Here is a 16,160-nt window from a genome sequence, read left to right on the forward strand (position 1 = left end):
CCTCTGGCTCACCGCTCCCCTCGATGGTTTAGCCGGGACCCGCGTCGCCTGCCCTTATCGCCGCCCGGTGGACATCATCATCATGCCAGGCCTAATGCCACTTGCTGATGATGCTACAAGCATCTTGGTTTGGACCGGGCCATCCATGTACCAGTGGTAGGTGTAGAGCAGGCACCAGGTTGGATCACGGAGCGGCCGCTGCCTCCCAAGCCGCACTTGGTGGCTATAGCAGCGAGTGAATGGAGTGATCCGTCTGGCGTGTCCCCACTCCCCTAGTGGGGAGAGAGGGCGCATGTCGGAGTCACGACATAGAGCTTTCCGCTTGTTGAACGACGCTGGCTTCTACCAGTACCAGGAGGTTCTGGTAGACCACCCGCTCCTAGGGGTCGACGGGCTCGGGAATGCCGTGCAGAAGCATTACCGCAGCAATGATATTCTGGCTAGCCCAAGCGAACTATGGGAGATCGTTCCCCTCGTTCATGATGTCGTGTTGGACCTGGCGGGCGTGACCCCAGGCGCCGCCCACTGGGTCATGCGCATGGGGCGCAATATGGTGCCCTGAGCGCACCGGCGTAGGCGGAGGAGGGCTCTACCGCCATTGTCATAGTTCCTCGGTGTGCTCTTGCGCAAACACAAGGGCCCCCGCACGCGGGTTCAGAGGGGTGTGAGTCTGCATAGACTCTGCAACCACCGGCGGCTGTCCTAGAGCGTCTGCCATAGCGCACTCCTAGGACGAATGATGGCTAGGTGCCACGTCACCGATGCTAGAGCCGTCGCTCTCACCCTCGTCATCCGGGAGTTTGTGGAAGGTGGTAGGAGCATAGCTCGCCATTCCCACAAATTCAGATGTGAGAGGGGATGGCATCAGCGTCCTTCGGAGCCCCCAAGTGCACACGTCCGTGGGGAACGCGAGGCCGTAAGGGAACCGATCGTATGGTGTTCGTGGTGCGGTGAATACGGTCCCTCCAGATAATCGGTCAGAGATAGTAAATAGAGAGTAAATAACAGTATGCATATTACTCACAGCGGGGTTTGTGTAGAGAGTTTGCTCAGAATGAAGCCCAGATGCCTTGTTGTTGAAGTCGTTGTGCGTCCCAGAGCCGATGGAGGGCGCCCCTCCGACGGGTGCCAGAACGAGTGCCTCCTCGTAGAGGTGTAGTATGCCGAGCCGGTCGACGACGAAGTCCAGGCTTTCAAAGAGGAAGGCCTAGGATAGCTTGAAGACGGGTGAAACCCACATCCCAACAGGTGGGAGTGCAGGAACTCTAGTGAGCCAAAGCCAGTAGTATTGCTTGAGCTCGCCATGGCGAAGGTGGAGAAAAAGTGGGCCATTCGATGACCAAAAGTGTTGAACGTACAACGTCTTTCCCATGGACGGCGCCAACTGTCGGTGCAGAAAGTGACCAACACGTAAATATTTATTGTTTTGCCGTACATTGTGATCGGAGGTGGCCTAACACTTAATGACATAGGGTTGATACTGGTTTAGGCAACATGCCCTATGTCTAGTTTGAGTCAGTCGGTGACTTTATTCCTGAGCCTAGGTGCTCGAAGTTTATAGTGGGGTTACAAACGAGAAGGAGAAAGTTGGGGGTACAAGAGGTCTGGTCAGACTCTGGTCGGAAGGGCCAAGAGTGACGGGAGCCCCACTATGAGCTAAGTGTTCAAGTGTGTGCTTATGGTTTGAACCTGATGGTTCTGTTGTTGTGGACTAGTGAACTTGATCGATCTATTGAATCCTATCTATTGGAAGAGGGCACATCCCCTTTTATAGATAAAGGGGATGGCTTTACAAGTGAGAGAGAGGGAGTACGTTCGCTGCTAAGTCTTGTTTCCCACGCCGGTGGGTACAAGATGATGGTAGGCGCCCACAACACTGTTGGATATTAGATGCACATAGGAAGTTGTGTTGTCTTCTTCGGGTATGGTAGACGTCGGCGCCTGCCACACTGTTGATACCTCGAGGCATGCAAGGCGTTTTACCATGTTCACCTGGTACAGTAAATGCCGACGCCCACAACACTGTCGATGTTCACTGTTTGGGCTCTGTTGTGCCGGGGAGGTTGTAGAGAATTGCCTGGCAGGTGCGCAGGGTATGATCCCTGGTATTGCAGTTTGACTTGTGCGCCCTACCTTACTTTCTCTGTCCGTTCCCTGGTCCTTACCGATCGGGCGTCCCCGGTTGGTTAGTCCTAGTTGGCTCTAAATGCGCCAGTTGGAGAAGAGCAGTGAGCAGGGATTTGGTGCATCCCCAGTCGGAGACGTGGGTCGGAGTCGAAAGTAGTGCTTTGGCCAGGCCTTTTAGTCGGAGAGGCCGTCCGAAGGCGGGCTAGAGACCGAAGCGAGCGCTCTGGTCGAAGAGGTGGGCTAGAGTCAGAAACGGGCGCCGTTCCTCCTCGGTCAGACCTTCCGGTCGATGATGGGATCACCCTTCTGGCCTATCATTTAGGTAATTTGGGTTGGCCCATGAGTTGTGTGTTTGTTTGGAACGTTGCCTGCTGGGCCGTGCCTTTGTTGGGAGGCCGGTCCATGAGGGACCCCGGGTTTATGAACCCGACAAGTGGGTTTTCACCCATGCGTCGCCAGGGCTAGGGCCAGCGCTTGACTCGCAGCAGGAGGATGCCCCGCCTGTTGCTCCGGTCAGCGCGTCCTGAGCAAAAGGTCGCGGTGACCCATAGGCCGGGCAGGAGCCGATTGCGACGACTCCACCCCTGGCTGAAGTGAGGGGGCGCGGGTTGCAGCCTAGGAGCGGTCCTCGCCCTACGGGCCCGTTGACACCGGGTGTTTGTTTCAAAGTCGTGCCGCTTACCTCCCGGTATGTTTTTCTTTGTTTCTTTTCGATCTTGCTGTTGAGTCTTTTTGGAGTATGACTGACCTATACTTTTTGTCAGTGGCCGAATGATGATGGGGTTGAGCATTGCCCCAACTCCTGTGCAAAAGGTTTGGAGGCCCACCCTACAGCGTGCCGTGGCGAGTGGCGGGGGGAACAGGGTGGTGGCGATGAGTCCTTCCCTTCCAGGGGTGGTGCTCCCTAAGTCAGTTGCTAGTACGGCGGTAGCGACGGTGATGGTGCTGGCGGCAATCCCGGTGGTGACGACAGGGGCTTTGCTGGAGGTGTCCGTTGTGGCCCCTCCTCCACCGACTATGGTGGAAGAGGAGAGAGAGACCGAGCTCCTAGCCTTGGTGGGTGGAGGATTTCATGGCTCACCCTTGAGGTCAGAGCTGAAGGCACTAGAGGGAGACACAGCCGGGACAGAGTCGAGACGCCTGTCGGTGGCCCATGAAACCAAGGTGGTGGAGATCCCATCCGACGATGATGCGGATGACGTGGTGGAGCTACCGGTGCCATCGTGGGAACTAGCAGTGGCATGGTCAGAGGCTGGGCCCTCCGGTAGGCTGGAGGAGGGTGACTTGGAGTGGCCATGCCCCTAGGACTTGTCAAAGGTTTGGTTCGTCCTTTAGGATTCCTAGGAGTGTCAGCTCTGGGACATCCTTGGGGGGATCACCATGGAGTTCGATTTCGCCAAGCTGTTGGTGAAGCTTGAGGATGCCTAGGAGCGGGTTAAGTCCGTCTAGCAGAGTTGGTCAAGGTCGACCCGCAGCTCATCACGGAGGTGAGTTTCCCATGTTTGTCCTTGACCTCTTAGTCTTTTGTTGGTTGCCTCAGCATGCTTGCCTCTCATTTTCGTAGGGTCTGTAGGAGATGTCATCCCACAAGTCCCGTTTTCTTCGGATGGAGCATGCTCGGATGGCCAAGCTTGAGCGTCAGCTGGAGTCCGCCTACCATGAGTCCTAGGACCGGGCAGCCGAGGTGACTGTGGTGCGGGCGAAGAAACAGTGTGCGGCGGAGTGGGCGACCGCTGCCAAGCGGGGGCTTAAGGCGGTGATGGCCCACCAGGCGGAGACCAAGGCAGGGCTACGGAAATCCCTGGCGGACACCGATGCGGCACTCCAAAAATCCCTAGAGACCCTTGAGTCAGAGCGGAATGCCTTGGAATCGACATGAAAGGCCCTGGAGTCAGAGCAAAAGGCCCGGTCAGAGACAGACTAGGAAGTGCTTATGCTTCGGGGCCGGGTGATGGGGACGGAGGAGGCGAACGCCCGACTACATGAGTAGGTGCTCGACAAGCGGAGGGACTCTCCACGCTCGAGAACTTCCACCTCGGTACGTACCATCTCTGTTTTTCATCATGTTAGTTTCTTCCTTTAGCTTGTTTCTAAGCTTGTCGCCCTTCTTCTAGAGTTGGGCGGAAAGGTGAAGTCGTTGGAGCGGGACCTAGAGACGGTCAAGGCGATGTTTGGCCAAAATGCGGAGGTGCTGGCCAAGTCCCTTGAGGAGTGACGTGCTCTCGAGGGGGAACTTGACCAAATCCGCAATGTTGCCTAGCTCATCGTCTCGGAGGTCTTTGGGTCGGCGCCAAGTACTAGCGCGCCCACCATCCAGCTGGCGGAGGTCCCGGATGAGGTCTGAGTCCTCATCACACACGGGCTATTCTACGGAGCATCGAGGATGTTGACTTTGGTGGCGACGTACCACCCGAACCTAGACTTCACCACTATCTACAGCAGGTATGCCGATGGCTTGAGCATGGAGGACATCCAATCGCTCGGGTAGAGCTGCTGCATGTAAGGTTGGTGGCAGAGCAAGTCTCTGCGCAGTGGGTGATGGATGCCCGCCGTGAGGACATGGTTGGAAGCGTGCATCAGGGGGACGTCGCCCAGCCTACGGATGGCACGGAGCCTAGGTTGGAAGTGGACATCGCCTTGCCTTCAACTGAGCCAAATGTCGTCCCGCTGGGGAGTGAGCAGCCCGTGCCTTCACCGGTCACACCGACAGCAGATGCCACCGAGCAGTCCCAATAGCTTGTAAAGTATAAGTAGTTTAGCGGATGTAAAAAGTTAAGTTCGTGGGGGAGCCCCCGTGTAAACGTTCTTGTGTACTCAATGACTACAATTGGTTTTGTTTTTTGTGATGGAGTCACTCCATTCGGGGAAGCGTGTCCCATTTGTTCCTTAGTTTTACCTTAGCATAATTTTGTTTTTTATTATTTCTTTTTCATACTTGCTCGTTTGTCCCATAGGCTACAACCTTAGGAGCCCAGGGCATGGCCCGTGAGGCTCAGCTGCTCATAACCCTAGGTAGAGGAGAGGTGCGATCGGTCAGAATATTTTAAAGCAAAGCTACATAAGGTAATTTAAAGGAATAAACTACCCTTTTGTTCAGGTAGGAAGGAGTTTCACTATATAATAGCAAACGAAAAGAGAGGTAGTAGTGCACCCCTATGGAGCCCCCGAGTGACCCGGGCCAAAAGTGTTCGGGTCAGGGCGCTTTTATAGGAGCAAACGTTAAGTAAACAATGGTAAGACTGAATTTTAGGGGAAGAAACAACATAGCTGTTCCAAGCATTGGTGAGAATGTCGTCGTTGTCGTCCTTCAGTCGGTAGGCGTTCGGTAGGATCACCTCGACCTTCAGTCATCCGGATCCTTGCCCGCTATGCCCCCTTTCTTGGCCGCGCTTCTTCACCTTTTTCTTCCTTCGGCCCACCGGCCTATCATAGAAGGCGCTTGAGGAGCTCACTGTCCTTGTAGAGGTATTTGACGGGGTAGGCATGGTTAGTGCATGGGCTCTCCATGAGCTCATGGAAGTGGCCTGGAAGGTCCTGCTGGGGCTGCTTGCCCGTGTGATCAGCCATGGTGACCAACGCAGAGTTGGCCGATCGATGGTGGTCTTTTCTGTTCTTTTTCCCCCTCTGTGTGAAGGGGCCCTCGTCCTGATCCTGGTGCTTGGCCTTGCCTTTGCCTCGGCCTCTGTTCCCACAACTCTCTCTAGATGTGTTGGATAAAGGCCCATGGTCTCGGGCCATCCAGGCTGGGACTCCGGTTGCTGCTGCAAGCATCTTGGTTTGGCCCAAGCCGCTCATGTATAGGCAGTCGGTGTGGAGCAGTAGCCAAGTTAAGACGAGGCGTAGATGCGGCCTCCTATGCCGCGCTCGATGGCTATGGCGGTGAGTGGGTGGAGCGATTCATCTGGTGCGTCCCTACTCCCCTGGTGGGGAGAGAGGCCATGAGTTGGTGTCGCAATGTGGAGCTCTCCGCCTGTTCAATGGCGGTGGTTTCCACTATTGCCCGAAGGCTCTGGTGGATCGCCTGTTCCTAGAGGTTGTTCGGCTTGGGAAGGCTACGTAGAAGCATTATCGCGATGGTGATGTTCTGGTTGGCCTGAGCGAACTATGGGGGATCATTCCCCCTGTCCATGGTGTTGTGCTGGACCCAATGGGCGTGACCCTGGTGCCGCTTGCTAGTTTATCCATACTAGGCGCAGTGTGGTGTGCCGAGCGAGCTGGTGTAGTCGGTGGCTAGTTCAGCCGCTGTTGTCGTAGCTCCTCACCGTGCTCCCATGTGAGCACGGGGGTCTCCACACAAGGGTCTAGAGGGGTGTGAGTCTGCAAGGACTCTGTTACCATCAGTGGTTGTCCCAGAGCATCTGCCATAGCGCACTCTCAGGATGGACGATGGCTAGGCGCCACGTCGCTGATGCTGGAGCCGTCACTCTCAACATCGTCATCCATGAGGTCGAGGAAATAGGTGGGAGCATAGCTCACCATCCCCATGTATTCGGACATGAGAGGGGGTGGCGAGGGCATCCTTCGGAGCCCCCGGGCATACGTGTCCATGGGAGACGCGAGGCCGTAGAACCAGTCATATGGCGGTCACGGCGGGGACAACGAGGTCCCTCTAGATAATCGATAGAAGATAGAGAATAGCAAGTAAATAACAGCATGTATATTACTCACAGCGGGGTTTGAACAAAGAGTTTGCTCGGAATGAAGCATAGATGCCTCATTGTTGAAGTCGTCGTGCGTCCCGGAGCCGATGGAGGGTGCCCCTCCGATGGGCGCCAGAAGGAGTGCCTTCTCGCGGAGGTGTAGTACGCCGAGCCGGTCGGCGACGAAGTCTAGGCTTCCAAAGAGGAAGGCCTAGGATGGCTCAAAGATGGGTGGAACCCACATCCCAATAGGTGGGAGTGCGGGAAACTTTGGTTAGGTGGGAGTGCGGGAAACTCTGGTGAGCCAAAGCAAGTCGTATCGCTTGAGCCCGCCATGGCGAAGGTGGCAGAAAAGTGGGCCATCTGATGACCAAAAAGTGTTGAACGTACAACGTCTTCCCCACGGACGGCGCCAACTGTCGGTGCAAAAAGTGACCAACACATAAATATTTGTAGTTTTGCCATGCGTTGTGATCGGAGGTGGCCTAGCACTCAATGACATAGGGTTTATACTGGTTCAGGCAACGTGCCCTACGTCCAGTTTAAGTCGGTCGATGACTTTATTCCTAAGCCCAGGTGCTCGAAGTTTGCAGTGGGGTTACAAACAAGAAGGAGAAAGATAGAGGGTACAAGAGGTCCGGTCGGACTCTGGTCAGAGGGATCGAGAGCGATGGGAGCTCCACTATGTGCTAAGTGTTTGAGCGTATGCTCGTGGTTTGAACCTGGTGGTTCTGTTGTTGTATACTAGTGAACTTGATCGATTTGAATCAACTTATCTGTTGGAAGAGAGCGCATCTCCTTTTATAGATGAAGGGGATGGCCTTATAAGTGAGAGGGAGGGAGTACGTTCGCTGCTAAGTCTTGCTGCCCACGTCGGCGGGTACAAGACGATGGTAGGCACCCACAATACTGTTGAATGTCAGATACACGTGGGAGGTTGCGTCGTCTTCTTCAGGTATGGCAGATATCGGTACCTGCTATACTGTTGATGCCTAGGGGCATGTGAGGGGTTTTACCGTGTTCCCTTGCTACGGTAAATGCTGGCACCCACAATACTATAGATGCCTCAGAGGCATGTGGGGAAGCCTTACCGTATTTGTCTGGTATGGGAGTTGATGGCGCCCACAACACTGTAGGGGAAAATGTCGATGCCTATAACACTTCTTCGGCTCTGCCATGCTAGGGAGGTCATAGGGTACTGTCCTGTAGGTGTATAGGGTATGGTCCTTGGTATTGTAGTTGACTTGGGTGCCCTGTCTTACCTTCTTCGCTTGTTTCCTAGTCCCTACCGAGCGGGTGTCTCCGGTCAGTTGGTCCTAGTCGGCTCTGATTGTGTAAGCCAGAGCAGATTTGTAAGCAGGGATTTGGCACATCCCCAGTTAGAGAAGCGGATCGAAGTCGGAAGTGGTGTTGGGCTAGGCCTTCCGATCGGAGAGGCCATCTGGAGGCGGGCTGAAGACCGAAGCGAGCGCTCCGATCAGAGAGGCGGGCCAGAGTTAGAAGCGGGTGTCGTTCCTCCTCGGCCAGGCCTTCTAATCAGAGATTTGGAAAACCCTTCTGGCCTGTCATTTAGGTACTTGGGCCGGCCCAAGAGCTGTGTGTCATTCGTAGCGTTCATCTGCTGGGCCGAGCCTTTGCTGGAAAGCCGGTCCATGAGGGACCCCGGGTTTATGACCCGACACATTGGATATTACAATCTTACCAAGACCTTTGACCTTGCCTTTGCCATTGTCACCAAATGTGATGCTATCAATCCCATTGCTCTTATTTTTATTGATTGAATTGAACATTCTTAGATCACCAGTCATGTGTTGTGTGCACCCACTATCAAGCACCCAATGTCTTCCTCTGACTTTATAATTGACCTACAAAAGAAGATCAATTCTTTTTAGGTATCCAAACTTGCTTGGATCCTTAAAGGTTAGTTACCAAGGTCTTTGGTACCCAAATGACCTTCTTCTTTGGACCCACAATTGGTGTACCAATGAACTTAGCCTTCACACCATTGGCACCCTTAACAAGCATATAACAAGAATCAAATTTAATTGAGAATACAATAGATTACTTGTTCTTGTTAGTCTTGCAATATTACTCTATATGCCCAACTTGCTTACATCTATTACAAAACTGACCATTGCCCTTTACAAAGCTAACTTTGGGAGTGACAAAGGTTGCCTTGCCTTTCTTGGGGGTATAGCCTAATCCCTCTTTGTTGAGAGAAAATCTTTGGCTACCCAAACACTTTAGCAAGCGGGCATCTCCACCATCGGCATTGCCTAAGGCACGAGTGAGCTCATTCACCTTCTCCTTGAGGGTCTCATTTTCTACCATTAGTGAGGCATCACAAGTGAGACCATCACTTAAAGGTGAAGTTGAAGTTGAAGTGCTACAAGAAGGGTTAGTGGGAGCAACTACAATGGGCTTATAAAAAGATTCATCAATAATATCACATGTTAGTCCCACATCACAAGACACAATCACTTGCTCCTTCTTGGCTTCCTCCTTCTTGACTTGCTCAATGAGAGAGGAGTGAGCTTTTTCAAGCTTAGAGTGAGCTTTGCCAAGCTTCTCATGGGCTTCTATTAGCCTCTCATGAGTGGCATTGAGCTCATCAAAGGATTGCTCAAGAAATTTTACTTTCTTGCTTAATTCTTTGCACTCCTTTATCTTCATCTCAACACAAGTGTGCACTTGCTCACACATGCCCAAGAGCTCCTCCTTGGTGTACTCCTCCTCCTCCTCATCATCATTATCATTCCTACAAGCATCACTTTCACATTCATCATCATCACTCACATCATATTTTACCTTGGTAGGCTTTGCCATGAGGCATGTCGATGGAATGTCGAAGATGAAGGGCTTGTTGTTGATGGCGATGCTTGCTAGTGCTTTCTTGATAGATTTCTTGCCATCATTACTAGAGTCATCACTATCCAAAGAGCCATCACTATCCCAAGTGACCATATATCCTTCACCCTTCTTCTTCTTTTGGAAGGTCATCCTCTTCTCCTTCTTTTCTTTCTTGTCCTTCTTGTGCTTCTTCTTTTCATTCTTATCATTGTCACTATTGTATGGACAATCCACTACAACATGATCGGGGCTCTTGCAATTGTAGCATCTTCTCACATACTCTTTGCTTTTGGTGTGATCTCTTCCCTTTCTTGCACCATACCCCTTCTTCTTCATGAATTTGCCCATCTTGCGCACAAAGAGAGCCATGGCTTCATCATCAATATCACTAAGATCATCATCATCACTTGATTCTTTCTTGGACTTGCCCTTGTTATTGGATGATGAGCTAGCCTTGAATGCTACACTCTTCTTCTTCTTATCTTCATCTTCCTTCTTGTCATCCTTGTCAACCCCTTCCCTTTCCACATGGTAGGTTTCTTGTGTCATGACCTCACCTAGTACTTGGTTAGGGGTAGTTTCCTTCAATCCTCCTCTTATGATAAGCAATCTTAACATCTCAAATCTTGGAGGTAAGCACATCAAAAACCAATAAGAGACAACATCATTCTTGATCTTCTCTCCCAATACCTTCAAATAATTGATAATCACTTGCAATCGATGGAACATCTTCGGAATGCTCTCATCTTCCTTCATCTTGAAGCTTGTCAACTTGTCCTTGAGAATATACAACTTGTCACTCTTCACCTCTAGTGTGCCCTCATATGTTTCCTCCAATCTCCTCCACACCTTATTAGCTCTCTCACAATCCTTGATTTGCTCAAACACCTTGGAATCAATGGCATTGTATATGGTGTTGAGAGCCATTGTATTGCATTACTTGTTGGTCTTGTCTTGGTTGGTGAGATTATTGGGATCAATGATAGCATAGTCATTTTCGGTCACATTCCATACTTGATCATTGATTGAACCAAGATACATCCTCATCTATTTTTTCCAATAATCATAGCTTGTGCCATCAAAGAATGGTGGTTTGCCCCCCACATGATTGAACACAACTTGAGCCATAATTTGACACCAAGGTTGTTAAGCCTTCAATCAAATGGTGACCACGGCTCTGATACCACTTGAAAGGTCCTAATATGGCTAGAGGGGGAATGAATAGCCTATTTAAAAATCTACAAATCCTCTAGACAATTTGATTAGTATAACAAAGAGCGAAATGCAAACTTACTCTAGCTCGACAAGGGTTGCAAGCCACCTATCCAACAATTCTAGTTACTATGATCACTAGACACAATTTGTTATGTCACTACTCACTAAGAACTCTCACACTTGCTACACTAAAGAGCTCCACTATATGAACTTAAACTATAAAGCAAGCTCTCAAATCTAGCTACACTAAAGAGCTTGCTACAATTAGTTTGCGAGAATATAAATGAGTGAGTAGGGTGATTATACCGCCATGTAGAGGAGTGAACCAATCACAAGATGAATACTAAATCAATCACCGAGAGAATACCAAAGGGCAAGAGACAACCAATTTTCTCCCGAGGTTCACGTGCTTGCCAACACACTACGTCCTCGTTGTGTCGACCAACACTTGGTGGTTCGGTGGTTAAGAGGTGTTGCACAAACCTCGTCCACATAATTGGACACTACAAGAACCTACCCACAAGTGAGGTAACTCAATGACACGAGCAATCCACTAGGGTTACCTTTTGGTGCTCCGCCAGGGAAGGCACAAGTCCCCTCACAATCACTGGAGATAGCCACAAACAATCACCAACTCATGCCAATCCTCCTCAGCTGCTCCAAGCTGTCTAGGTGGTGGCAACCACCAAGAGAAACAAGTGAATCCCATAGCAAAACACAAATACCAAGTGCCTCTAGATGCAATCACTCAAGCAATGCACTTAGATTCTCTCCCAATCTCACAAAGATGATGAATCAATGATGGAGATGAGTGGGAGGGCTTTGGCTAAGCTCACAAGGTTGCTATGTCAATGCAAATGGCCAAGAGGGTGAGCTTAAGCCGGCCACGGGGCTTAAATAGAAGCCCCCACGAAATAGAGCCGTTGGCTCCTCAGTCCACTAAAAACGGGGCGACCGGACGCGCCGGTCAGATCGACCAGACGCTAGACCCCAGCGTCCGGTCGCACGATGCACGCCACATGGCCCCTGCTTTAAACGCTAATCGCCCGATCTCAACGGTCATTATTACATTTAAGTTGTGACCGGACGCGCTGTTTCGAAGTGACCGGACATAGGACCTCAACGTCCGGTCATTTCCAGTAAGCATCCAGAGACAATTTTTCACGATCGGACGTGTCCGATCACCCTTGACTAGACTCACCCAGCGTCCGATCAGTCACCCTCTTCACTATGTGCTACCACGTCAGCAAGACCGGATGCACCCCATCAGCGTCTAGTCACTAAGTGACCTAGCGTCCGGTCGAAGACCGATGCCAGCGTCTTCACTGCTTCCACTGACCGGACGCAGGACCCCAGCGTCCGGTCACTACGTGACCAGCGTTCGGTGCACTCTATAAAATCCGGCCTTTTCTGTACAGAGCGCCGGTGGCACCATCGGACTGTATACACTCTACGGGCAGACACTCCGCCAGTGGAGTTTCAAACCCTTGCTCCCAAGTGCTAAACACAATGTGTATCGCCTTCGTGCATGTGTGTTAGCATATTTTCACAAATATTTTCAAGGGTGTTAGCACTCCACTAGATCCTAAATGCATATGCAATGAGTTAGAGCATCTAGTGGCACTTTGATAACCGCATTTCGATACGAGTTTCACCCCTCTTAATAGTACGACTATCAAACCTAAATGTGATCATACTCGTTAAGTGTCTTGATCACCGAAACGAAAAGGCTCCTACCACTTATACCTTTGTCTTGAGCCTTTTGTTTTCCTTTCTCCTTTTCCAAGTCCAAGCACTTGATCATCACCATGGAATCACCATCATCATGTCATGATCTCTATTTGCTTCACCACTTGGAATAGTGCTACCTATCTCATAATTACTTTAATAAACTAGGTTAGCACTTAGGGTTTCATCAAGCAACCAAAATTAAACTAGAGCTTTCATCGAGGCATCGAGGCATGGAGCCGGGAGCCAAAATCGGAAGCAAAGAAAGGTGAGGCGGGAACTGGCGCGGGGGCAGCCGGGTGATCTCAGGTGGCTGCTCCTTGTTAGCGATGAACATAGTGCACATTTATCAGCAGTGCTAACGTCTGGACGTCCGAACGGACACCCGTGTTGTATTCTTGTTTCTCGCGCTCGGGCCAGCACGCTCCTGCTCGAGCCTGGATTTTGCGCACTCACACAGGGCCTACGTCGCCCGGCTGACATCCACACCATCAAACCGCGCGCAGGGACTGCTCGCGCCTCCTCCGCTTCTAACGCACATTGTAACATGTGCAATATCCGATCTACTTTTGCAACATCGGGATGAAACACTTGCAACATATGTCTGAAACACTTACAAAACACAAAAACTTGAAAACACATGTGTAGCCATTACAAATATATGCAAACATCAAGATGAAACACTTGCAACATACGTATAAAAACACTCGAAACACTTATATATATATACTCGAAACACTTATATATATATATATATATATATATATGCAACGTCCCGATCTAGTTTTCCAACATTCAAATGAAATATATATATATGCAACGTCCCGATCTAGTTTTCCAACATTCAAATGAAACACTTGCAACATACGTCTGAAACAGATAAAACATTTGGAACATACACTTAAAACATACGTGTATAGCCCATAGCCACATGTGCAACATCCCAATCTACTCTTGTAACATCCTTATGAAACACTTACAACATACATCGTATCTCAGTGCGGCCTCCTCTGCCATCTGCATCGGGGCGCCGTAGTCGTAGCTGGAGGCTAGGCCGTTGGGCTTCCGCGCCAGGGCCCGACGCTTCTCCTTGCGCAGCGGCCTCAGTGGCTAGCTGGCGGCCAAGGGAGCGGTCGCCACGCGTGGGCGCAGTTGTGCCCACGCCGTCAGGTGAAGCGGGCCGCAGACCAGAAGCAGCGGCAGGAAGCAGTGGGGCGACGCGGTGGAGCAGGGGAAGAAGCAGCGCGGGATGACCATCGATAGCGGAGCGGGCCGCAGAGCAGGAGCAGCAGGGCGGCCGATGGAGCAGGAGTAAGTGGGGTCATCGTCGACGTGCGGAGCAGGTCTCTCTATCTCCTTCTTCTTTTCTTATCCAACCGGCGCAACGGAAGAGAGAGACGTGGATACCATAATAAAAGACGAGTGGACGAAGAGCAGGGATTTATTAGGCTAGTATGCAGGCCCACGAAGCGGGGAACATCTTGCACGTAGCATTTCCGCACATTTATAGGCAAAGACAGCATTTTTCTTTGTTAATTCAACCAACAAGAATAAAAGTTTGCAGCAGCAGAACGTATAGGGGATCGGACTCGTATGGAAGGGCCCGTTTGGCACGGATCCGCTTGTTTATGGAAGCCAAAATTCTCTCTTCCCTATCCGTGTCACAGCCCAAGTAGGAGCTTGTGAAGCTAATTTTTTTTTGGCTTCTATAGCTCCATGTGTGTCAGTGAGAGAATGAGAGGAGAGAGAAAAACAGATTTCAGCAACAGTGCATATACAGTGTTTGAGTTAGAGGATCCGGAACTCAAAGAATCCCTACCAAAGACACCGAAGAGAGGTCAAAATGCCTTTGTGAGCCCAGGTAACGTAACCCCTCGTGAGGACGTCTGACGCCGGCGGCGGCACGTATGCCCAGTTCCAGACGCCACGTCTCCGCCACCTCCTGGAGTTCCTTTCGTCGCTCGCAAAGTCGCAAGGTAAACTAATGGCGGCACCATGCAAAAACAAACCGTAGCCGTACACGTCCCCCCAAGCGGTAGGCGCACGAATCACAATAGGCAGCCGCCAGGAGCGGCCTCGCATGCGTCCTCGGCTACGTGGCCAGGCGCTTCGGCGCCACGTCGAGAGAGGGGATCGACCTGCTCGGCCGGCCCGGCGGCCCCTCTGCCTTTACGCGTCCCGTCCCGACTTCTTATAAAAGCAGACGGCGGCTTCCGATCAGAACAAACGGCCGTCCCTATCGGATTACTTCGAGCTTGAACATTGGATCATCATCGTCGGCGAGATGAAGAGGTTGATTGCTCATGGCCAGCTCGGTTGCCCTCCCCGGAGTCTGGTGGCCAGATCCCCTGCCCTGCCTTTGCCTGCACTTTGCAACAATGTTCTTCCCGGCTACAGGGTGAGTTCACCAATCATGTTACTGCTGCTACTTCCCAGTGTTCTTTGAATTTTAATTAAGCAACTGCACAAGGAGTGAATCATGATGTGCGAATGTTTTAGACAACAGTTCATTCCAATAAAAATGATCGATCGAAAGATTTTGGTACTCCTAACCTGTGTTCAGAATCTTCTGTTTTCCTGTGAAATTGACAGTATTATTCAGCCGAGAAACACGATGACACCACACTAGGTGAAATCGGGGATAAAGCAAGATCAACAGCCGAAGAGTTCCTGAGGGTGGCAAAGGAGAAGACCGACGATGTCGCAGAGAGCGCAAAGGAAACGCTGCACGAGACAAAGGAAGCGGTGGTCGGGGAGTCGGATGACGACAAGGAGAAGTTCAAAAGGAGGGTGGAGGAGGAGAGGTACCATCATCAGAAATAAGTGGCTTGTGTTTTCTTGCCTGTGTATGCAGTCATGGTTCGTTAAACTCATAATATATATAGGCCTTGTAATTTGTAAAACTTTAGTCTTTGCATCCAGTGTCTTGTCCAATTTTCACCTTCAATAATGTGATGTGATCGTCAGCACTAGACAAGCTATCTCCTGTAGAATAAATAAGATTTGCTTTTGTGCTTCAGTGATCTTTCGAACTACAACATGCCATCTCACACTGAATAAAAGTTTTGCCTTTTGGAAAAGTGTTCCTGTTGTCACTTTGGAATGGTGAAGCAACTTGGGTACTTATGAAACACTGTTGGAAATCCGATGGGTCATGTGTAACGGATAGCAAAAATAGTCTAATCAGTGCAGATAGAAATGTTCATATTAGCTTTCAGCGGTTCACGGCAAAGGCAATCTCAATGGCTCAATGCTCATACAGGAAAATGAGATTTGGTGAACTCCACGTCAGAAAGTACCTCCAGGACGTTTAGGCTCTGTTCGGCTGCCATTATAAGCCGGCTTATCAGTCATGGTACAGTATTTTTCTTTCCCAACAAATTAGCCGTATAAATCAGCACAAGCGGCTTATAGACCAGCCGAAATCAGTGTCCAGATGCTGTCTAGTATGCTAATCTTTTGTCTCAAAGTGCTTAAATGATTGAGCACTACTGCATTGTAAAATTTATATTACTAGCAGTTATTAATGGCTTACGATGATAAGATGTTGTTTAGGTTTCAATTGTCAAGCTGATCTCCACAAGCATTGTTATGAATAAA

At 50.6% G+C, this 16,160-nt stretch overlaps 1 protein-coding gene across 1 annotated transcript; it reads left to right on the forward strand.

Moving 5' to 3' along the window:
* The first annotated feature begins 14,421 nt into the window (after positions 1-14,421).
* On the forward strand, positions 14,422-15,557 carry LOC136464412 (uncharacterized). Its single transcript, XM_066463362.1, has 2 exons — positions 14,422-14,958; positions 15,153-15,557. Exons 1-2 carry the CDS (start codon positions 14,845-14,847, stop codon positions 15,381-15,383), a joined length of 345 nt encoding a protein of 114 aa, XP_066319459.1. The 5' UTR covers positions 14,422-14,844; the 3' UTR covers positions 15,384-15,557.
* Positions 15,558-16,160: the final 603 nt, after the last annotated feature.

Source organism: Miscanthus floridulus, chromosome 7, assembly GCF_019320115.1.
Source record: "Miscanthus floridulus cultivar M001 chromosome 7, ASM1932011v1, whole genome shotgun sequence".
Taxonomy (NCBI): domain Eukaryota; kingdom Viridiplantae; phylum Streptophyta; class Magnoliopsida; order Poales; family Poaceae; genus Miscanthus; species Miscanthus floridulus.

Coding starts and splice junctions, on each gene's coding strand:
- LOC136464412 (XM_066463362.1), top strand. CDS start 14,845: ATGAAGAGGTTGATTGCTCATGGCCAGCTCGGTTGCCCTCCCCGGAGT. Junction 14,959..15,152: donor ATGTTCTTCCCGGCTACAGG/GTGAGTTCACCA, acceptor TGAAATTGACAG/TATTATTCAGCCGAGAAACA.